The 22,540-nt window shown below is 46.3% G+C and overlaps 1 protein-coding gene across 1 annotated transcript in view; it reads left to right on the top strand.

The window, feature by feature from the left end:
• The first annotated feature begins 3,928 nt into the window (after positions 1-3,928).
• The window catches only part of CCDC108 (coiled-coil domain containing 108), a 39,645-nt gene continuing 21,033 nt past the window's right edge, over positions 3,929-22,540 (top strand). Inside the window, exons 1-13 of the mRNA XM_006867868.1 lie at positions 3,929-3,937; positions 4,084-4,209; positions 6,208-6,395; positions 12,976-13,078; positions 13,531-13,697; positions 13,883-14,082; positions 14,327-14,472; positions 16,130-16,352; positions 16,695-16,960; positions 17,944-18,144; positions 18,347-18,706; positions 20,290-20,427; positions 21,869-22,114. Coding sequence (XP_006867930.1) covers positions 3,929-3,937; positions 4,084-4,209; positions 6,208-6,395; positions 12,976-13,078; positions 13,531-13,697; positions 13,883-14,082; positions 14,327-14,472; positions 16,130-16,352; positions 16,695-16,960; positions 17,944-18,144; positions 18,347-18,706; positions 20,290-20,427; positions 21,869-22,114 — 2,373 coding nt within the window. The remainder of the gene's footprint in view (positions 3,938-4,083; positions 4,210-6,207; positions 6,396-12,975; positions 13,079-13,530; positions 13,698-13,882; positions 14,083-14,326; positions 14,473-16,129; positions 16,353-16,694; positions 16,961-17,943; positions 18,145-18,346; positions 18,707-20,289; positions 20,428-21,868; positions 22,115-22,540) is intronic.

The raw sequence follows: 22,540 nt of genomic DNA, 5'->3' as shown, positions 1-22,540 counted from the left end.
CGCTTCACTTTCTTGAAAAATTTCCATTTTTATTCCATCAATTCCTGGTGCCTTGTTCTTTGCCAATTCTCTCAATACACCTTGGACTTCTTCCTTCAGTATCATTGGCTGTTGATTATATGCTGCCTCTTGAAACGGTTGAACATCAACCATTTCCTTTTGGTACAACGACTCTGTGTATTCCTTCCATCTTCTTTTGATGCTTTTTGCATCATTCAATTATTTGCCCAGAGAATCCTTCAATAACGAAAGTTGAGGCTTGAATTTTTTCTTCAGTTCCCCCAGCTTGAGAAATGCTGAGTGTGTTCTTCTTTTTGGTTTTCTGACTCCAGATCTTTACACATTTTGTAATGTTTGACTTTATGTTCTCAAGCTGACCTTTGAAATTTTCTGTCCAGCTCTTGTACATCCTCATTTCTTCCATTTGCTTTAGCATCTCTATGCTGGAGAGCAAGTTTCAGTGTCTCTTTTGACATCCATTTTGATCTTTTCCTTCTTTCTTGTTTTCGTAATGACTTTTTGTTTTCTTCCTGTATGATGGTCCTGATGTCATCCCATAACTCTTCTGGTCTTCCGTCTTTAGTGTTTAATGTATCAAATCAGTTCTTCAGATGACTCATAGCGACTTTGTATAGGATTTCCAAGAAGAGTTGGTGGCTTTGAACCGCCAACCTTGTGGTTACGTCCTGTGCTTTACCTACAGGGTCACACCAGGACTTCGCAAGGAAAGTTTGGGAATGAAAATTAAAGGTATTCACTGAAATTGAGAAATGTATTTGCTTTCTTAGTGCCTTGACTCATTCCGGCTACCGTCGTTGCCCTGGGATACCAGTCGTAGGCGGCGTAGTCTGAGCTTCCCGTTCCTATGGAAACGACAACACCGCGGCGGTCTGAATTGATCCTAGAGGAGCTGCGCGTGTGTTGGATAAGGTTCTCTATTATCTGCTTCCTACAGAAAGTTGTGGCCAAGGGTTTCCTCGGAGAGCCCTGGGAGCCGAGACTTGGGCGGAGGGAGGAGAGAATCAGACGGGATTCGGGATCCGGAAGAGAGAGCAGGAACAGCCCTGAGTATATTTTCATGTGCCCTTTCATTTTACCTAATCCCTCTTCCTTCGATACTCTGCGACGACCCTCCACTGTTTCCATTGGTCATCTCAAGAATTTTATAGGCCTGAAACTAAGCAAATAAAGGAAGCGGTAGCGTGAGAGATATATTCTTAATCCTTTAAATTAAAAAATTGGGTTTAAAAAAAATTGCCCAGTCACAATTGCAGACTTCCGAATCATTGGAAGAATCGTGCAGGCTAGTATGGAAATGATGATGGTTAATTATAACAACATAGGTTTGTGGAGTGTTTTCTTTCAAATTCCCGTGTCCCTTCCAGCTACACGTCAATTTTGTGAAGTAGTCAACACACACCATTATTTTGCAGGCGAGGCGATTGAAGTTCGGGGAGTTTGACTGAGGGGCTATTTCAACAAAAAGTGAGTAGATTCTAGAGGCTCGCCTTCATTGCTCACTCCTCTAAGCCCTGTGCAGAGCTGGCCCAACTTTCTACTCTGGTACCTTTCATCTCTTTTGTGCGCTCTCTGGGAATTTCATATGTTAATTCGAGACCTTTCAGAGCCCTGAGAAGAGGCTTTCTGTGGAATGCTGGGAAGTCAGAAGCATTAATGTGACAGCAGGACTGCAAGCTATCCCGTGGCAGAAAAGTTAAAGGACCCTCCTTCCTGTGTCTCAAACTTGCATTTCTTTATTCTATCTGTACGTCTTCCTCCCATTTGAAGGTAGGGGGCTTGATTGTCTTGTCTGGTGCCTAGATAGTGCCTGGTGCATAGGAGACACTCACTGAGTGCTTTCCAAATGAATAAATGAGTGACTCTAAGATAGTCCCCGCTAGAAGTTTCCGAGATGTTGATAATTAGGAAAAATTTAATCAACCGAATCTTTTGCTCTGGATGGGGTTGGGAAAGTGTCTGATGGAAGTACGTCCTAACTAGAGACCATGAAATTGTTTGTGTATTTCAGGTTACTGAGTATCCTGGGTATAACAATCTAAGTGTGTTAATATGGAGCTGATCACAAACTTAAAAGGAGGTCATTTTAGATCAAGTAAAAATGCAATTTACAGCTAATTAGAAACTATTGTCAGTATTAAAATGAAGGTCTTGCAATGTTGCCTGGCAGATAATAAATTCTCAGGGCATCTCAATAGAGGCTGTTGCTGTTTTTGTGATTGTTATTCCAAAAGTTGGGAAAAGGTACTGAGGAGTCTAAAAAGTATATATATGTTCATAAAAGCTTTTGAATAAATGTTGTTCAATTTGGTAGCGAATATTGAGCCCTTAGAAGGTGATAGTCCAAATTGAACTGTGCTGAATACACACCAGATTTTGGAGTCTCGGTCCAAAACAAAAGAATTCAAAATATCTCATTAATAATTTGTACACTTATTACATGTTGAGATGAAAATATTTTGGATCTATAGGAGTAAATAAGATAAAATTACAATTACTTTCACCTGTTTCTTTTTTTAATGTGGCTACCAGAAAATTTAAGATTACTATGGTGTTTACATCATATTGGGGTGCTATGCAACACCCTATTATGTGATTCACAGATGATAGCTCCACATAGAATTGAAAGAGAAATGCAAGCTGAACTTTACAAGGTGGATCTTCATAGAGGTCTGCAAACCACTTGTATGTGTTCCTCAGCAGGATTGGTCATTGTTAGAGTGTCTGTGTATGAAAAGTGTTATCCTCTTATATTTGTATGCTACAAAACACACTTGAGTGTGCATGCTACAGGAAGCCTGCTAAGGAAGAGTGGATTTGTTGTCCCTTGGAGCAGGGCTCCTGATGTGGAGCTGTAGGATCAATACTGGACTTTGAACCACAGGTCAGCAGTTCAAACCCACCAGCTGCTCCTTGGAAACCCTATTGTTGTTGTCAGGTGCCATCGAGTTGGAACCGACTCATAGCGACCCCATGCACAGTAGAACGAAACAATGTCCAATCCTGGGCCAACCTCACTACCGCCGCCACACTCGATGCCATCAATGATGCCACCTACAGGGTCAATATGAGTCAAAATTGACTCGGTGGCACTTAACAAAGAACGGGACCAGGGAGTACAGTGACTTTGTACGATAAACACTGTACTACATGGCGCTGTAGGATAAGCACTTGACCCTTGTGGTTCAAACTCAACAGCCACTATACAGGGTCACTATGAATCACAACTGACTCGACAGCACTTAACAACAACAACATGAACCATATGAGGCTTTCTTCTCCTACAAAGATTTACAGCCTCAGAAACCCTATACAGGGCCACTATGAGTCGGAACTTACTCTACAGTACTTACTTAACAACAAAGGTCAAGTACCCTTTTAAGCATTTGGTGAAGACCATGGAAACCTTTCTGGAAAAGAGCACACAAATGACATTTTGCATTTAATTTTCTGCTGCAGTCCACCCATGCCCCTTGGGGTTAAACCCATTTACTCTGTGGTTGACTGATTCGTTTTTGTAGTGGATGTTTACTTTGAATCTGGATTACAGGTTGTGTACTGCTGGAGGAAACCCAGAAGATCAGGAAGCCCATTTTCCTCTTTTTTGTCTCACATTCACAGGAGGCAAGACACACTCAGAGGAACAGGTAGAGTACAAGCCAGATAGAGGGAATGCATATGTTTCAGTAATAGTCAGTGGGTTCTTACTGAGGAATGCCAACTATGGCTATTAACCTAGAGGGACATGATTAGGGTGCTTTTTCCCCAAGTCCCTCTTTCAGATGGCTTTCTTGAGTGGTGAGTTTCTGTGTCCCAAGCAAAGCCCTGGATCTTGTGTTTAGTCTCATTCCCCATAGTGTCACCTCACACTTGTGGCCAGGTCTGGGAGCAGGTTCTCTCCTTCATATTGATGGCCCTGGTGAGTCTACTCCACTCATCTCTCCTTTTTCATGTCCTTCCTAGCTCCAGCCTACTCTTTTCCCAGCTCCAAACTTGGGCCAGGATCTGGTCCTGGCTTTACCAGGATGCTCCACTTGAACTTGTGTTCCAGGTGCCTGATTGAAGCTCAAGGACAGCAGGGACTGCACCATGAACTCTGCAGCATGCCTGAGTGCCAGCACAGTGGCTGCCCTCACCATCAATGGCAGCAACTCAGCCCTAAGTGCCTGCAGCAACAATACCAGTACCTGTGTAAGGACATGTCCAGGGTGTGTGACAGGGGGCAGGCAGCAGGGCATGGGTGGGGGAAATCTGAGAGGGCTTGACTCTTGCATAGATTGAGCATCAAGTGGACCAGAATGGCAGTCATGGGGGGAAGTCGAGCCCTAGAAAGTAGCCTGTACTTCTCTCTTCCCTCGGAGGGTTCTTTTGGTCTTGACCCCCAGAGGCCTTTGTTTAAGAGTTCTGAGGTTCTCTCTATATGACAGTGTGGTGTATAGGTTGACTACAAGGTAGGACTTAAAGTTTGGGGTTGTATGTGGGTGTTGGCTGTCTCAGTAGATGGGATGGTGGGAATATTGACCTCTGGTAGACTGAGGATCGTATTTTGAAAGGTATCTCATCCCTCCATCTGTGTCATTCTGGGCTTGTTTGCCCTCAGACCTATTCCTTGCCCTTCCCTGGCTCTGCTGTGGGCTGACAGGAAAGTGGAAAGTGGGAAGAGGAGAGGAACCACAGTATTTCTTCCTTCCTGATTTTGGCAGTGTCTCCCAATGGATCACATCTCCATGGCTCTAGTTGCCACTAGACAGATCTCTAGGCTCTAAACCCCACCTCTTCCTTTACCTCTCTGACCTAGATGTGGTAGCAGCTTCTAGACTTTCTGGGTTACTTGATTAGCCCCTGGTGGTGAAAATAATTCCCTGCATTGAATTCCCTACCTTAAGCACCCAGATTGACTTCTCTTGGTTGGACCCTGACAAATGTACAAAGTTTTTTTGTTTTGTTTTGTTTTTTAATTGAGGTGAAAATATACTTACCAGAACCTTCACTAGTTCAACAGTTTCCACATGTGCTATTTAGTGACAATGATTGCATTCTTCATGTTGTGCAGCCTTTATCGATATCCTTTTCCAAATTTTTCCATCACCAGTAATATAAACTCACTGCTCCTTAAGCAAAACTCCCTCTCCCTCCCATACCTGATAATCATTAATAATATTTGATTTTTCTATATTTGCTTACTTTATATCACTGAGATTATACAGTACTTGTCCTTTTGCAGCTGACATATTTCACTTAGTGAATTGTTGTCTGGGTTTATCCACCAAGTAAATTACCCTTCATCAGTCTGGCACCTTTCCTCTATGGGTACATCTTGGAAGGGAGTACTATATTGGCTACTCGTGCTCTATGGAAACTGAGAATGTAAGCTCTAAGAGAGATAGATTTGTCTGTCTTGTTCACCATTGTAGATCCAGGACATAACAGTGTCTGGTGCATAGTATGTGGTCAACAAATATTTGTTGAATGAACGAATGAATGAATGCTTATATAACAGTAAAAAAAAGCAATGGAAAGTAAAACACAGGAAATTATCTGCTTCAGCCCTCCTACCACCGTACCACCCCATGGAGGTTTCCATTCTCCTCCCTCAGCTCCAGAGGGCTTATGGGTCAACCTGTGAAGCCATCTTTCATTAGAGAAAGGAGCTGTGCTTGCAGTAGTCCCAGAAGACAGGACACGGGACAGGGTTTGGCCACAGGCAAATTAGCTTCTTCCTCTTTCCTATCAGCCAGTTGAGAGAGGGGAGAGGGAAAGGTGGAATGTCCTATGGTCTGGATAAGTGTCTGGGCAAGATTGCTTCAGCTAGTAGAGGCTCTGCAAGGGAGGGGTAGGATGGGGAGGAAGAGGAGGCAGCAGTTGAGGGGAAAGATTTCTGAGAGTGCACTGAGGAACAGAAGAGGCCAGCCAAGACTGCATTTGTGTGTCTGATGGACTTGCTCAATGGGTGGCCTAGGGAAGAAAATTTAGTTGGAAAAACATTCCAGTAACCTTGAAATAGGAAATATGTACTCCAAGGCCCGTAGATTCCTCACCTTCTCTCCAGATCATCTCCTGGGCTGAGGTGTGGTGGTGTTCCTTCTTCTCAGGATGGGGTGGGGGATGGTCTTTGCAAGTTCTCTAGGTCTTTGAATCCTACTCCATTACTGTGTCCTTTTCTCTCTCCTTTCTCCCTAACAACTGAAGCAACGTTCCAGGACCAAGGAAGCTCAGCTATGCTTCCCAAAGAATCAGGACAAAGTGAAGAGGAGAGTCATCTGGGGTATCGAGGTCGTGGAGGAGCTTCACTGGAAGGGCTGGGAGCTGGGGAAGGAGATGACCAAGAACCTGGCTTTGAAAAACCTATCCTTGAAAATTCAGAAGATCAAGTATAGGTACCAATATAAGGTTCCTGAGCCCTTAAGCTTTCAAACCAGGCACTTGTAAAACGTCATATAAAATCAGAAGGATGTGTAGTTTGAAGAATTACAGGAAGTGGAGCCCATGTGACCAGATTCAAGAGCAGATCAAGAAGTGTTTTGACGCTCACTGTCCCCATTATATACACGTACATATTTCCTATTAGAGGTCCTCTCTGCTCCTAGAGTTATCTACTAGCCTAACTTTTATTATCATCATTTTCTTACTTTCTTTAAATAGATTTACCACCTGTATGTGTATCGCTAAAGAATATAGTTTAATTTTACTTTTTTACTAACTTAATGGAGTCCTAGTGTGGTGCTGACCCTATGGTCAGTTCTACGCTGTCCTCTGGGGTTGCTATGAGTTGGAATCAACTCAGCAACATTTAACAACAACCTTTAAACTTGTAAACAATTTATCTATTAACCTGATGTGCTTTAATGCACTGGACTGCAAAGTCGATTTGAACCGCAAGATCGGAAGTTTGAGCTCACCAGCTGCCCCTCAGAATTCCTGTAGAGGGTCGCTGTGGGTCAGAACCAACTCAACAGCACTTAACAACAACAAAATGAACTTTATGGAGGCCTGGTGTGGCACCATAGGATAAGCACTCAACCTCAAGGTTTGTTTGAACAACAAGGTTGGCAGTTCAAACTCACCAGCCACTACTTAGAAACCCCATACAGATCGCTATGAGTCGGAATTGACTCAAAAGCACTTAACAACAACAACATAAATACATACACACACACACACTCACACATATGGAGTCCTGGTATAGTGCTGTGGGTTAATAAGCTGGACTGCAAGGTCACTTCGAACTGCAAGGTTGGTGGTTCAAGCTCACCAGCCACTCCTCGGAAACCCTATATAGGATCGCTATGAGTTAGTACCGACTCGATGGCACTTAGCAACAACATTGTATAGATATTTAGTTGTTGTTGTTAGGTGCCATGGAGTTGATAATGACTCACTGTGACCTTGTATACAGCAGAATGAAACACCGCCTGGTGCTGTACCAACTTCACAATCGTTGCTACATTTGAGCCCATCACTGCTGTCACTGTGCCAATCCAGCTCACTGGGGTCTCCCTCTTTTACTCTGACCTTCACTTTACCAACCATGATATCATTTTCTAAGGACTGGTCCCTCCTGGCAATATCTCTGAAGTGTATATATCAAGTTATATATATATAGTTACTGGGATTAGGATATATATGTGTATATATATATACTCACTCTTTGTAGGTAAAGCCAAACTATTTTCCAGAGTACTTGTATCACTTTCCAGTTCCACCAGTAGTTGTGGGAGTTCCTGGTCTTCCACACCCTTGTCAACAATTGCAATGGTCAGGCTTTAAAATGTTGGCTAATAATGGTCATTTGTGGTTTGTATTTGACTTTTCCTGGTTACTAATGAAGTTGACTGTCTTTTCATTTGTTTTCTTCGTTTATGAAATTCCTGCTCAAGTCTTTGCCTCTTGTTTTCTCTTAGATTGGCTTTTGTCACTGTTGGTGTTTGGTAGCTTTGTGTTGTGAATACCCCACTTGTTTTTTCCTCTCTTTATCATGTCTTTTGAAGAAAACCCAACTCAACCCAGTGCTAGTGAGTCAATTCCAACTCATAGTGACTCCAGAACAGATTGAAACTATGCCTTAGGGTTTCCGATTCTGAACATCTTCACAGGAGCAGACAACCTCATCTTTCTCCTGCAGAGCAGCTGGTGGGTTTGAACTGGGGACCTTTCTATGAGCAGTCCAAATGTTTAATCCACCATACCACCAGGGATCTTTAAATCCAAAGTAATGGAATGTATCAATTGTTTTATTTTATGGTTGGTACTTTGTGCATCTTGTTTAAGAAGTCCTTTACAACCTCAAGGTCATGAAAATATTCTCTCATAGTGTATCTTCTAAAAACGTAGTTTTGCTCTTCACATTCAGGTCTTATATATGCATGTACATGGAACTGCCTTTTGTGAATGATTTGAAGTAGGGCTGCAATGACATTTTTTTTCTCAACTAAATGCCTCATGGTCCCAATACCATATATTGGGAAGTTCATATTTTCCTGGCAATCTCCTATATCATAGACTTTGAAAAGTTCATGGAAGAATGGAATTGAAAGATAATGAAAGTTTCCATGAACTTTTTGAAGCTCCCTGTATCAAGTAGCAATATATGTACAGGTTCGTTACTGGACTCTCTGTTCCCTTGATCTGTTTGTTTATCCCTGGTCCACCCTGATTACCACTCTGGATTAATTATGAAAATTTACAGTGTGTTGTAGGAGTCCTGGTGTCATTCTTTAGGATAAGCACTGGACTTCTAACTGCAAGGTTGGTGGTTCAAACCTACCAGCAGCTCTTCAGAAACCCTATATAGGGTCACTATAAGTCACAGCCAAACTCTAGGGCATTTAACAACAATAACATAGTATATTGTACTAATTGCTGATGTAAGGTCTCCAACTTTGTTCGCCTTTGTGTTGTCTATCTTTGGCCATTTGTATTTTCATGGTGGTGGTGCTGTGCCACTGAGTCAGTTCTGACTCACAGCTTCCCTATATAGATCTTCTGAGGCTGTAAATCTTTATGGGAGCAGAACACCTCATCTTTCTCCTGCAGAGCAGCTAATAGACTTGAACTGTTGACCTTGCAGTTAGCACCCTGGCTCATACCACTACATTACCAGGGCTCCTTTTGTACTTTCATATAAATCTTCAAATCTGTTTATCATACACACACACTTTGAGAGTTTGATTGGGATATAGTTGAAACTGTAGATCGATTTGGGGAGACTCAACATCATTGTACTATTGAATCTCTCAACTCATGAACATGGTGTATATATATATATATATAGAGAGAGAATTTCTCAATAAAGTGCCAAACTTTATCAGAGATATCTTGTATATCTAGAGTTAGATTTATGCCAAAGTATTTTCTATTTTTGATGCTGTTGTACATGGTGCCTTTTAAACTTGTTTTCATTTTCTGTTGGTTGCTAGTTAGAAACTAGAAAGTTAGTTACTTTTCATATGGATTTTGTATCCAGCAACCTTGGTAAATGCTCTTATTAATTCTAACAATTCATCTATTAATTGCTTTGTTTTTCCAAGGACACGTTTATATTTCATAAAGGAAAAGCTGTATTTTTCTTTTTTCTTTTCCAATCTTTATGCTTTTTCTTTCCTAACTGCACTTACTTGCTTTGAGTAGGAAACTACTGAACAGAAGCTACTTACAGGTGCATCTTGTTTTATCCATGCTCTCAGAGGGAAAATCCTAACATATTCGCCATTCAGTTGTATTTTCCTGTTATTGTTGTTGTCATTTTCCTGTAGGTTTTTTTAAAATATAGATTTTACTTATCAGGATAAGAAGCTTCCTTACTATTCTGAGTTTGCTAAGAATTTTTCTCATAAATATATATTGAAGCTTATTTTTTTTAACTGTAGAGAGGAGGATAATTTTATTTATTAATATTTTTGTTAAGTGCTGTCAAGTTGGTTCTGACTCATAACGAACCCCTTATAGTTAGGGTTTCTGAGGAGTGGCTAGTTTGATTTGCAATGTCAAACTAACCAAGTATTCCTAGAATAAACCCAATTTGATCATGATTGAGTATCCTTTCTATACGTTGCTGAATTCTTTTTGCTAATACTTTATGAGTGAGATTGGTTTGCAATTTGCCTTTCCTCTCCTGCTGCCCCTGCCAGGCTTGGGGAACAATGTTGTGATGATTTCATAAAATACATTGAGAGGATTTTCATATTTTATATTATCGGGAAGAGTTTAAGACCAGGATTATCATTCCTTGAATGCTCTTGGGACTTGCTATAAAGGCATCTGGCGTGGTGTTTTCTTTGTGGGAAGTTTTTTTTAAGTGATCTATTCAATTTCTTGATGAATTTAGATAGAACAGCCATCCAACTTAAAGGATTTCTGATGGTGCAACAGTTAAGCACTTGACTGCTAAGTGAAGGGTTGCTGGTTCAAACCCACTGGCAGCTCTGTCAGAGCAAAGGCTGAGCGATCTGCTCTCATAAAGATTACAGCCTAGAAACCCTGTGGGCAGTTCTGCCTTGTCCTATGGGGTTTCTATGAGTTGGAATCAACTCAACAACACTTAACAACAACCATTAAATTTGTATAATTCTTTTTGTTTTTAACTTTTTATTGTGAATTGAGTGAAGATTTACAGAATGGAGTATCAGTCCCACCTTCAACAAATGATACACTTTGTGTCATTACAAGGATAGCAATCCCCTCCATGGATCATCAGTTTATAGTATTTACCTCTAGTCATTTGATTTTTTTCCCTTCCCTCATCCCCCACCCACCCTGTAACCATCATAGAGTGTTGCATTTAGCAAGAAAACGTTTCCTTAACTTTTTACAACAGTGGTCTTATGCAATATTTGCCTTTTTGTAATTGACTGACTTCACTCCGCATAACGTCCTCCAGGTTCATTCATGTTATGAAGTGTTTTGCAGAGTCATTGTTATTCTTGACGTTGTATAGTATCCCATTGTGTGTGTGTACCTAAGTTTGTTTTACCCATACTTCTGTTGATGGGCATTTAGGCTTTCTCTGTCAGTTTGCTATTGTGAATTGTGCTCAGTGAACATGGGTGTGCATATATCTAGTTGTGTCATAGCTCTTATTTCTTGAGGATCTATACCAAGTAGAGGGATTGCTGGGTCATGCAGTATTTTTATCTCTTAACGTTCTGAGGAAGCACTACATCACTTTCCACAGTGGTTGCACCATTTTACAGTCCCTTCAGCAGTATAGGAGGATCCCAGTCTCTCTACACCCTCACCAGTATTTGATGTTTTTTGGAACTTTGCTATTAATACTACTGATGTGGCATTGTAGGATCAGCACTGGACTGTGAGCCACAAGTTCAATAGTTCAAATCCACCAGCTGCTCCTCAGAAGCCCTGTATAGGTCACTGAGTGGAACCAACTTGACAGCATTTAACAATAACAACAACAAGATGATATTTCATTGTTATTTTATTTTCACAACAATAACAACAAATGGCTAATGATCGTGAGCATCTCTTCATGTGTGTGTTGGTAGACTGAGTGTCTTCTTTGGTGAAGTGTCTGTTCATGTTCTCTGTCCTTTTCCAAATTGGATTATTTGTCTTCTTGTTGAGACATTGAAATGTTCTATAAATTTTAGAGAGTAGTCCTTGGTCTGATATGTTGTTGCCGAACATTTTTTTCATACCAATCTGTGGATTCTCTGTTTACTCTTTTAGTGGAATCCTTGGATGCACATAAGTGCCAGTTTTTCGGAACCCCCAGTCACCTACTTTATCTTCTGCTGTTGTGTGTTGTTACTTATGTTGGATAGTGTATTTATGCCATGTATCAGAGCTCCTAAGTCTGTCCTGATTTTTTCATTGGTGATCTATATAGTTTTAGGTTTTGTATTTAAGTCTTTAATCCCTGTTGAGTTCATTTTTGTATATTGTGTTATATATTGTACTGCAGGATCAGTACTGAACTGCGAACCACAAGGTCAATGGTTCAAACTCACCAGCTGCTCCTTGGAAACCCTATACAGGTTCACTATGAGTCAGAACCAATTCAACGGCACTAACAACAACCACATGGGTCTTGCTTCATTTTTCTGCAAATGGCCAGTTTTGCCACACCATTTGTTGAAGAGACTGTCTCTTCCCCATTTCATGCATTTTGATCAATTGACTGTAGGTAGATGAATTTACTTCTAGGTTCTGAATTCTATTAAATTGATCTCTGTGTCTTTCGTTGTACCAGTACTAAACTTGTATAATTCTTGAGTCAATATTGGTCAGTTACATTTTCCTAGGAATATGATTATTTCATTGAAACATTGATATTTATTGGTACAGAGCTATTGAAAATATCCTCCTATTGTTAACATCCTTTAAAAGTCTGAAGCATCTCAAGATTTGCCCCAGCCTGGGACGCCTCCCAGCACCTCTATTCTCAGTCCTGGTTGCCCCCAACTAAGTGCTCAGGGATTCTGCTGAATCAAGGCAGTCCTTCCCCATCCCTCCCCCCACTGAGCACCATGCTGAGCAGAGGACCAAAATGCTGCTTTGCCCTAGACCCTTTCATCCATTTCTCTGACATCCTGGAGTGAGGTTTGAGAGAAAGCCAGGGTCTCCAATGAGCCTACTGGTGCAATTGTTAAAACACTCAACTGCTAACCAAAAGTTGTTGGTTCAAATCCACCCTGTGGCTCTTGAGGAGAAAGACTTGGCAATCTGGTTCCTTAAAGATTACAGCCAACAAAACCCTACCGAGCAATTCTCCTCTGACATGTGGGATCAACTGTGAGTTGGAATTGACTTGAAGTCATCCAACATCACAAGGAGGGAGAAGGGAGAAAAGTTCCCTATAACAGACCCTCGTGGTGCCCCCACCCCCACCCCATGGACTCATTGCCAGGGTCTCGTCCATCCTGGGAATGACTCATGTCCTGTCAGCTCTCTAAGATCTCTCTTAATCTTCTGAGAAGCGTCAGTTCTGGCTGTCTCCTGCAGGCCTCCCAAGACAAAGTTCTTCTTCACGGTTATCCCTCAGCCCATCTTACTGAGCCCGGGCATTACCCTCACTCTTCCCATCTTCTTCCGGCCTCTGGAGGAGGTAAGGCCACCACAGCAAGAAGGGTGGGAAGAAGGTGAGAGCTACAACCTCAGAACAAGAGGTTGAGCAGAGCGGTGGGCTTTCTAAGCAATGCCTCCCTCCACCACCCCCTCGTTCTGCCAGCATGGCAAGGCACCAGCTTGGGAAGCCTTGGACACAGGAGGGTAAAGACTGTGGTACTATATTGACCACCAGAAAGCCTTGGCCAATAGATGAATTGTTTACAACAAGCCAAGATGCCTTGGCCTCTTCCTGTTCCCAAAAGTCCCCTCCACCAATAATTTGTTATGCACAAAGGAGATCTCTCCATATCTGAGACCAAGACAATGTTGGAGACCAAGAGAGTGGGTACCTCCCAGCCCAGCCCTCAATCACTGTGTGTTGGAGGTAGTTGGATGCGTGTTCCCTGATCAGTACCTGCCCCGTCCCCTTCCCTGTTCCTGATGCTGTAGAAGGAATACAAGGACCAGCTGTGGTTTGAGAAAGCAGAGGGGATGTTCTGTGTGGACCTGAGGGCCATGCTGCCTTGTCACAAGCTGACCTGCCCACCGTCCCTGAAGCTACCCACGTGTGCTGTGGGAGACACGGTCGAGGCCTCGTTCTGCCTGGATAATGTGGGGTGAGGGCAGAGGCTGAGGCTCACTCAATTTTTCAGTGAAGAGGGTGCCAGGGAGCAAGAGAGACTGGCATATCCCGGAGGGGGGACATTGAAGGAGGGCTTCCTAGTGTGTCTGCTTTCTAAAGCAGCAGCAGTATCCGGATGAACCTTGGGGTACTGATCTGTCCCCCACTTCTCCCTCTCAGGGACCTGCCCACCTTCTTCACCTGGGAGTTTTCCAGCCCATTCCAAATGCTGCCCACCACGGGACTGCTGGAGTCAGGCCAGACCTGCCAGGTCAAGGTGACCTTCCAGCCTGTGATGGCTGTCATCTATGAGGTACAGGCCATGTGCTGGTTCGGGGACAGCAGCAAGCAGAAGACCAGCATCCAGCTGCAGGCTGTGGGTGAGACCTACCCTTACCAATCCCCTGTCCTATTATGCCTCCCTGTATCTCAAAGCTTCAGTGGGCCCTTTCCTTCTGCCTTGGCCCCAACAGGACCTCGCCCAGCCTCTTGCTTTCCTCCAGCCCTTCCTTGAGGTTGCAAGCAGGGTTTTCCCTGGGGACATGTGCTTTCTTGGAGGGGCTGCTCAGCTGGGGTCACAAAGGTCCTGGCAAGTTTCCTCAAGAGCCCCTATCTCTGCCCCAGCCAAGTGCGCCCAGCTGCTGGTGAGCATCAAACAGAAGCGGCCAGAGGACCAGGACACTGAGGGCTGCCAGAAGGTGTTACACTTTGGCTTTGTCCCTGTGGGCTGCACCGCCCAGAGGCAGATCAAGCTGTATAACCCATCAGTGGTATGTTCCCCAGGGAGAGGGTGGGACCCGGAACCTGGGGACTACAGGACTGGGTGCTACTGTTGGTATTGTTGTTGCTAGGTGCCATCGAGTCAGTACCGACTCATAGCTACCTTATGCACAGCAGAACGAAACACTGCCTGATCCTGGGCCAACCTCACTATTGTTGCCATGCTTTAGCCCATTGATGCTGCCACTTTGCCAATCCATCTCAGTGGGGATCTTCCTCTTTTTCTCTGACCCTCCACCTTGTTGTTGTTGTTAAGTGCTGTCGAGTCGGTTCCGACCCATAGTGACCCTGAACAGGGTTTCCGAGGCTGTAAATCTTTACGGGAGCAGAAAGCCTCATCTTTGTCCCGCGGAGCAGCTGGTAGTTTCAAACTGTTGACCTTGTGGTTCGCAGCCCGATTCATAACCACTATGCTACCAGAGGACCCTCCACCTTACTAAACATGATATCCTTCTCCAGCGACTGATCCCTCCTGACAATATGTCCGAAGTATGAGAGACGAAGTTTGACCATTTTGGCCTCCAAGGAGCACTCTGGCTGCAATTCTTCCAACACAGATCTATTGGTTCTTTTGACAGCCCATGGCACTTTCAATATTCTCCTCCAACACCATAACTCAAAAGCATCAATTCTTCTACGGTCTTCCTTATTCACGGTCCGGCTTTTGGGTGCTCCTAAAGCTCCCTTTATGGAGTACCCCTCCCACTCCTCACCTTCAGCCCTAGGCCTCACCTAGTCTGTGTCTATGAACACCACTCTTCTGTCAGCTGGGATATCCCGTGAGCCATAGAGAACCCTGAGAACACCCCCAAAGGACTTCCACTAGCCTTTATGAGGTCTTTGTGATAAGAAGAAAGGGGTTTATTAGGTTCAAATGGTTTGCGCTGAGCTACTAACATAATGATTGGAGGTTTGAACCCACTCAGTGGTACCAAAGAAGAAAGTCCTGGCAATCTGCTTCCATAAAGAAAACCATACGGAGCTTGGTTCTGTTTTACATGGGGTCCACACTAGTTGGAATTGACTCCATCCAAGGAGTCCTGGTGTGGCACTGTGGGTTAATGCATCAGACTGCAAAGTCATTTGAACTTCAAGGTCGGTGGTTCAAGCTCACCAGCTACTCCTTGGAAGCCCTATACAAGATCGCTTTGGGTTGGAATCGACTTGACAGCACTTACCAACGACAACATAGTTCCGTGGGAGAAAGATGAAGCTTTCTGCTCCTGTAAAGATTTACAGCCTCAGAAACCCTGTACAGGGTCGCTATGAGTCGGAACCGACTCCACAGCACATAACAACAACAAAAATAAGAGTCCTGGTGTGGCACTGTAGAATAAAGAACTGGACCTCGAGGTCAGTTTGAACCTCAGGGTTGGAGATTCAAACTCACCAGCTGCTCCTTGGAAACTCTATACAGGGATACAATGAGTCAGAACCAACTCAATGGCACTTAACAGCATCATGAGCAATGGGTTTGTTTTTTTGGTTCCAGTGCAGGGCACATGACTTGGTAGAGGTAGTATTATCACATACTCCCAGCCTGAGGGGGCACAGGTCAGACAACACCCCTTATATGAGCTCCTTGGTAAGCTTCACAGACTGCTCTACCTACACCTAGACTCTTCCCTGCTCCACCTGGCCCTATAGGTGAGTGCCCCCTTCCGGATTGAAGTGGCCTCAGACATGTTGGTCAAAGACCAGGCTTTCTCATGCCACACAGCCCATGGCATCGTGCCCCCTGGAGAGAAGAAGTATGTGTCTGTGTTTTTCCACCCCGAGACCTTGGACGTCAGAACTATGGACTACATCTCAATCATGCCCTCCGGCTGTGCCTCACAAACCCTGCTCAAAGTTGTTGGTTACTGTAGAGGTACTGGCACCCCTAAATGTTGCACTCCCTGGGGAAAGAAGTAGCCTACCCTTAGCATTTTGAATCTCCTGGCCTGCTGCTATTTCGTTTCTTTGTGGGCTTTTGAGAGCCAGTTGCCTTGTTGCTCCACAGTCTGAGTATCTGCTGCCCCCTGGTGGGCTCAATGAAGAATCACTGGATACCTGAGATTCTGATGCTGCCCTCACCCTGGGTGCTCCTGGTTGACCTCTGGACTTCCCAGACTGCTTCTCCATCTCCAAAAGGGAGACATCATTGGGGAGTTGGACCCTCAGCTCTACCCAGATGGTAGACCCGCCCACAGGGCCCTGTCTCCCATGCTAGGTCCAGCTGTGTCCCTACAACACAACTGCATCAACTTCAGCTTGATTACCCTGGGGGCACGTGCTGAGAAGCCCTTATGGATTGAGAACAAGGCAGACTGCACAGCCTACTTTCAGTTTGCTATCGACTGCCAGGAGAGTGTCTTCAGCATCAGGCCTGCCTTTGGGACGCTGAGGGGCAAGGCCCGCATGACCCTGTACTGTGCCTTTCAGCCCACTAACCCCATCATCTACTTCCGGAGAGTGGCCTGTCTCATCCACCACCAGGTGAATGGGAGGGAAGGGTGGAGGGAGGGGGGCCCCCTGAGACAGAGCTGATTCAGGCTTCTGTAAGTGGCAATACGAGGCCAGTGTGAAAGTCCACACTCCTGTATTGTAGGCTTCTGGGGCAGGCTGCCTGGGGCATTTCCTTGTCCAGGGACATGCTCTGAGAAGATGGGGGTATTAACCTTCTCTTGACTGCTGCCCAGTCAGGGGTGTTTCTGCTGCTGCTGTTTGGCAGGGGAGAGGGAGGTCTAGGCCTTACTTCATGCAACATGTATCTATCAGATGGCCTTGACACTAGGCTCCCAACCCAGGCCCCTGGGTAAGGCTGTACAAACTGCCCTGACGGGTCCAGCCCAGGGAACAAATGGGAAAGCCTTTGCCCTGAGCAGTGTGCCCAGACTCTGGGCTACATCGGTCTTCCCGGAGGAAGGGGCTTTCCCCAATGTTTGTGAGGGCGCAATATGGCGGGCAGGCCTTGGGGTAGCAGGAAAGGACACAGAGCAGGGAAAACTTGAAGACATTATCCCTGCTTTCAAAGGTCTCTTGGATGACAATAGGGTGGGCAATAGAATGACCAAGAGCAGAGGTGAAGAGTGTGCTGCGGCCCCGTGCGTGCCCCAGAGGACTGCTGCTGGTCTAGGTCCTGACCTTCCCCTGGCTCCTTGATCCGGCCGCTGTTGAGATGCTCACTCAGCCGACAGCCCTGCTGCCTCTGCCCCTCTTCTGTCCTCAGTTCTATGTCAGTACCTCCAAGGAGCTCTGGTAACATAGTGGTTATGAATCGGGCTACCAACTGCAAGGTCAGCAGTTCGAAGCTACCAGCTATGTTCCATGGGAAAAAGATGAGGCGTTCTGCTCCCATAAAAATTTACAGCCTTGGAAGCCCTGTACAGGGTCGCTATGAGTTGGAACCGACTCCACAGCGTGTAACCACCACCACCACTGCTTCCTCCTCCCATGCCCTGTTTCTCACACCATCGCAGGATCCAGTTTTCCTGGACCTGCTCGGGACCTGTCATTCGGACAATGATAAGCCAGTCAGCCTAAGGCCCCAGCACCTCACTTGGTACCGCACACACCTGGCACGGGGCCTGACGCTCTATCCTCCCGACATCCTGGGCAGCATGCTGAAGGACAATAAGTTGGAGCAGGATAAGAATGGGGCTCTCATGATCCCCAACGAGGTATGGGCAGACCCTTCTGAGCCCCCCGGAGGCAGATTCTATCCCCTCCTCAGGTCCTGGCCCCTTTCTCTAGCATAGATAGGGTAAGGCTTGCCCCACAGCCCTGCAGACACCATTGGGAATTGGGTGGGGGTTGGGGGACCTGTGTGGAAGAGGGGCAGTGAGGAACAGTGGACCCCAGCCCACCCATCTTCCCACACAGGACCTGGAGAACAAGCCACCCCAACAGTACCCTGCCATTCCTCCCATGACTGAGTACTTCTGTGACGGCACCAGAGACATGACCGTGTTCCCCCCACCTGTCAGCATAGAGCCCTTGGAGGTGGACTTTGGTGCCTGTCCCAAGCCTAAGACCCCCAGCCCCGTGCCCCTGTACCTGGTAAACCACACTAAGGGCAAGATCACCGTGATCTGGACACGTAGGCCTGACTGTCCCTTCTGGGTGAGCCCAGTCACCTGCGATGTGCCCCCGCTCAAGTCCACTGCCCTACGCCTGCACTTCCAGCCACCACACCCCAACTGCCTGTACTCAGTGGAGCTGGAAGCCTTTGCTGTCTATAAGGTATTTCTGTGGAGAGGGGAGTGGGTTTGTCTGCCCCCAGCCCCTGAATGCCAGATTAGGATGGGGAGGAAGAGGGGGCACTGTGAGGACTTAGCTGCACTATGTCAGGTTTTTCTCCATCCCCTTGCCTTCTTCCAGACTCCCGGCCTTCCTCAGCCAGATTTCTGGGCCCATCTGACTATGTTTCATTCTCCACCCTCTCTAAAGGGAGAACTCAGATCCGGTCAGATTTAGCACACAAGGGAGTGACTCCCTAAGGCTCCCAGCTGGTGTATCCTCCAGACTCTGAAGTGGGAAAAGTGGTCCCTCCAAAGGAGTTATGACTGCAGTGGGCAGGAGTAGAACCTGGGGGTAGTGTTGGCGAGGGGTTCCTCCAGCCCGGCATGGTCTCTTAGTCTGGGCTGTGTGTGTCTGCTTCTCTTCTGCCTCATCTCCAGGTATGATTAGAAGACAATGCAGAACTGCCTGATAGGGTTTCCTAGACTGTAATCCTTACAAGGAGCCCTGGGGTGGCACTGTGGGTTAATGCACTGGACTGCAAAGTCAGTTTGAACCACAAAGTCGGTGGTTCAAGCTTACCAGCCACTCCTCAGAAACCCTATACTGAGTCTCTATGAGTCAGAACAGACTCAACGACACTTAACAACAGCAACAACAGAGCCCTGATGTGGCGCTGTAGGATAAACACTGGACACAAGGTTGGTTTGAACTTCTTAGCCACTCCTTGGAAACCCTGTTCAGGGTCACTATGAGTCAGAACCAACTCGACAGCACTTAACAACAGCAACAACATGACCCTGGCCAAGCTGTTCAATGTCTCTGAGCCCTAGTCTTTCCATCTATACAACTGGGGTCATATTTGAAATTTTGAAGGGGGTTGCATAACTTCCTTCTGTTGGCTCCATTCTAGCATCTTAGCAGCTGGAGATGTGCAGGAATAAGGTTTAGGGACAACTGGGCTTTTCTTAGGTTACAGACTCTATACCTGTGCAGTCCCAGACAGTAGACAGCAGCCACATGTGAAAAGCAACTGATCCCAATTGAGAAGTGCTGTAAGTGAAAAGTACACACCAGATTTCGGACTTCGCAGGCCTAGTACGAAAAGAAGAATGCATCATGTCACGCCTACCTAATTTTTACATAATGATCACATGTGAACATCATATTTTGATCCATTGGGTTAAATATAAACATTATTGAAATTAAGCTCACGTGTTTTCCTGTGGCTACTGGCAGGTTTACAATGATGTTGGCGTCTGGCATCATGGCCCGCATTACATTTCTGTTGGACAGCACTTCTCAAGACACATTCCTCATGAATGAATGCTGCCTTCACGTCTGCCCTTCTGGCCCAGCCCCACCCTCCCCCAGGACTGTTGTGAGCTTTCAAGAGAGTTTGCTGAAGTCCCAGAGCAGGGCCTGGAACACGCGTGAGGGCCGTGTTAGGGTCATCCTGCAGGCTTTCTTCCTGGGGAAAGTTCTCCAACTGTGCCCAGTGGATACTCCTGCAGAATGGGGGCAGGATGGGTGCCCCCAGGGCCACCTCCAGGACTCTGAGCTGTCTCCTGGGCTCTGACCCCCAGGTCCTACGGAACTACAGTAACATAGAGGTGGACTGCACAGTGTGCCCATCCTGGTGCCTGACACTGCGGGCTCAAGGCCACAGCTATTATGCTGACTCCGAGCATCACATCCCCCAATACTCCCTGGATGCCCCCAAGGTGAGCATGACCCCCCTGGTAGCCAGGAGCCCCACTTCCACCTTGGCCCGCAGATTCCTCCCCTCTTCCCACTGGTCTCAGAAACACATTCCCACCCACTCCCTGGCCAGCCCAGCCTCCCTAGCTAGTCCCTGGGCTCTGAGCCAGCCAAGGGCTCTTTCCTGGGACAGGTTCAGGGGCTGGAAGAGGACATGAATGGTCCAGCAGTCCAGAGGCTGGATAGCTGGCTCCTCCCTGCTCCATCTGAAACTCATCTGGTCTTCTTGAGCTTACGCTGAAAACTCCACCACCTTCATTGGACTGCGTCGTTCACTGAGTGCCTGGGACCCCAGGCCCTGGACTAGGCCCCAGGGAGACAACACTCACACAGTGAACCACACCCCTGAGAGTTCTCAGCTCTTAGCTTAGTTCCCTCCTTCAATACCCCAAACCAAATCCACTGCCATCAAGTCAATTCTGACTCAGAGCAACCCTATATAGGGCTTTGGAGACTGTAAATCTTTATGGGAGCAAACAGCCTCATCTTTCTCTCATGGAGGTTTAAACCTCTTACCTTGTAGTTAGCACCCCAGTGCTTAACATACAGTGCCACCAGGGCTCCTTATGAAGGAGTCATAATTCCAATGCCTATCCCAATGGTCTCTCTGGAGGCCCTACCTGACCCAATAGAAGGATTGCTTAGGACTTAAAAGCACAGACCAGAGTTCCAACCTAAGCCAACTGACTGCCAACTTTGACTTCACCTTCCATGCCTCCTCCCAGCTCCCTTCAGCCCCACACCAGTTTTTTCATCACAGTGTTGGAAAATCGCTGGAGGGTGAAACGCTCTGCTCCCCCCACCAGCCACACTTCTGCCCTGCATTCCCAACCACCACACTCCAAGGATTTACAGCCCCTGACATCAAGGTCCTCCAGGGTCTTCTGGCCAGCTCCTTTACCCTCTTCAGTGGCTCCTGGGCTGACCCACACAGCCAGGAGGATGCTATAGCTGGATGGGAACTGGGGTCAGGGAGTGGGCCTTTGTGCTTTATAGCCTATTCAGCACTAGTCAAGTGCTGGTCTATCCTTAATGTGGATTTCCCTTCTCAAAGCGGGGCTCCCCTCAGCTAACTGCATCAGAATCATCTAGAAGGGCTTGCTTACCCCAGAGCTTCTATACCAGGAACTCTGAAATGGGTCCTCCAGAAAATGATTAGAATATACACTAAAAGGAAAAAAATTGCTACTACAACCTTAAGGAAGGGTCTTGAAGGCCTGAGTTACCAAGGGCCTACTTCTGTGGTCATTTGCCCTTGCTGTTTGAGGGTCTCGGGAGAACAGAAGCATTCCCTGGTACCAGATTTCCTCACTCCTGGGGTATTGTTGTCCAGGTCCACACACATTTCTGGGGAGACGTGGGGATGTGAACATGGCTTCTTCTGTTCTTTACTCCAACCCCCAGCTGTTTCCTGCCGTACCTCCCGGGGAGCCCTCCTACCGCAGTCTGCTCCTCCTCAACAAAGGCCCCATGTTACTGACCTTCAGTCTGGTCCCCAAAAGCAGCCCAGATGTCATCCTGCGACCCAGCTCAGGTCTAGTGGCCCCTGGAGCCCACCAGATCTTCCTTATCTGCACTTACCCCAAGGGTAACTCCTGGAAGCAGCACCTTTTCTACCTGCAGTTCAACTCCTGCCCCCAGTATCTCAAGGTAGGGAGCTGAGTCCTTGGGAGTGGGGGCCCTTTGCAAAACCACATGATGGAGCTGGCCTTGAAGCGCTCTTAAAGGAGCGAAGGCGCTACTGTCCCTCTGGGAAGATAACCCCTCAGGTTCTGCCTGTCCACCTCATGGGACCTGAGACCAGGACAAGAAGTGCAGGGTTTCCCAATGTAAGGATCTGGGGGACAACCAAGACTCATCTATTGGTGAGGGTTGTTTAGAAAGTTAGAGCCAGACCAGAGGTCCAGAACCCACATCTGGCCCCTTGAAATGGTCTCTATGTTCTTTCTCAGTCCCTGGGTCTTTTCCAAGAACCACACTCTGCATCAGTCCCTGCCCACTCTGCCTTTGACAGACACTGCCCATGCCCAGGCCTGAAGAGTCTTCCTAGGTATTTGGGGGCGTTGGGCTATAGTG

The sequence above is a fragment of the Chrysochloris asiatica genome, unplaced genomic scaffold (genome assembly GCF_000296735.1).
Source record: "Chrysochloris asiatica unplaced genomic scaffold, ChrAsi1.0 scaffold00110, whole genome shotgun sequence".
NCBI lineage: Eukaryota > Metazoa > Chordata > Mammalia > Afrosoricida > Chrysochloridae > Chrysochloris > Chrysochloris asiatica.
The sequence above is the reverse complement of the archived record's forward strand: the minus strand, read 5'-3'. Positions and strand labels throughout refer to the sequence as shown.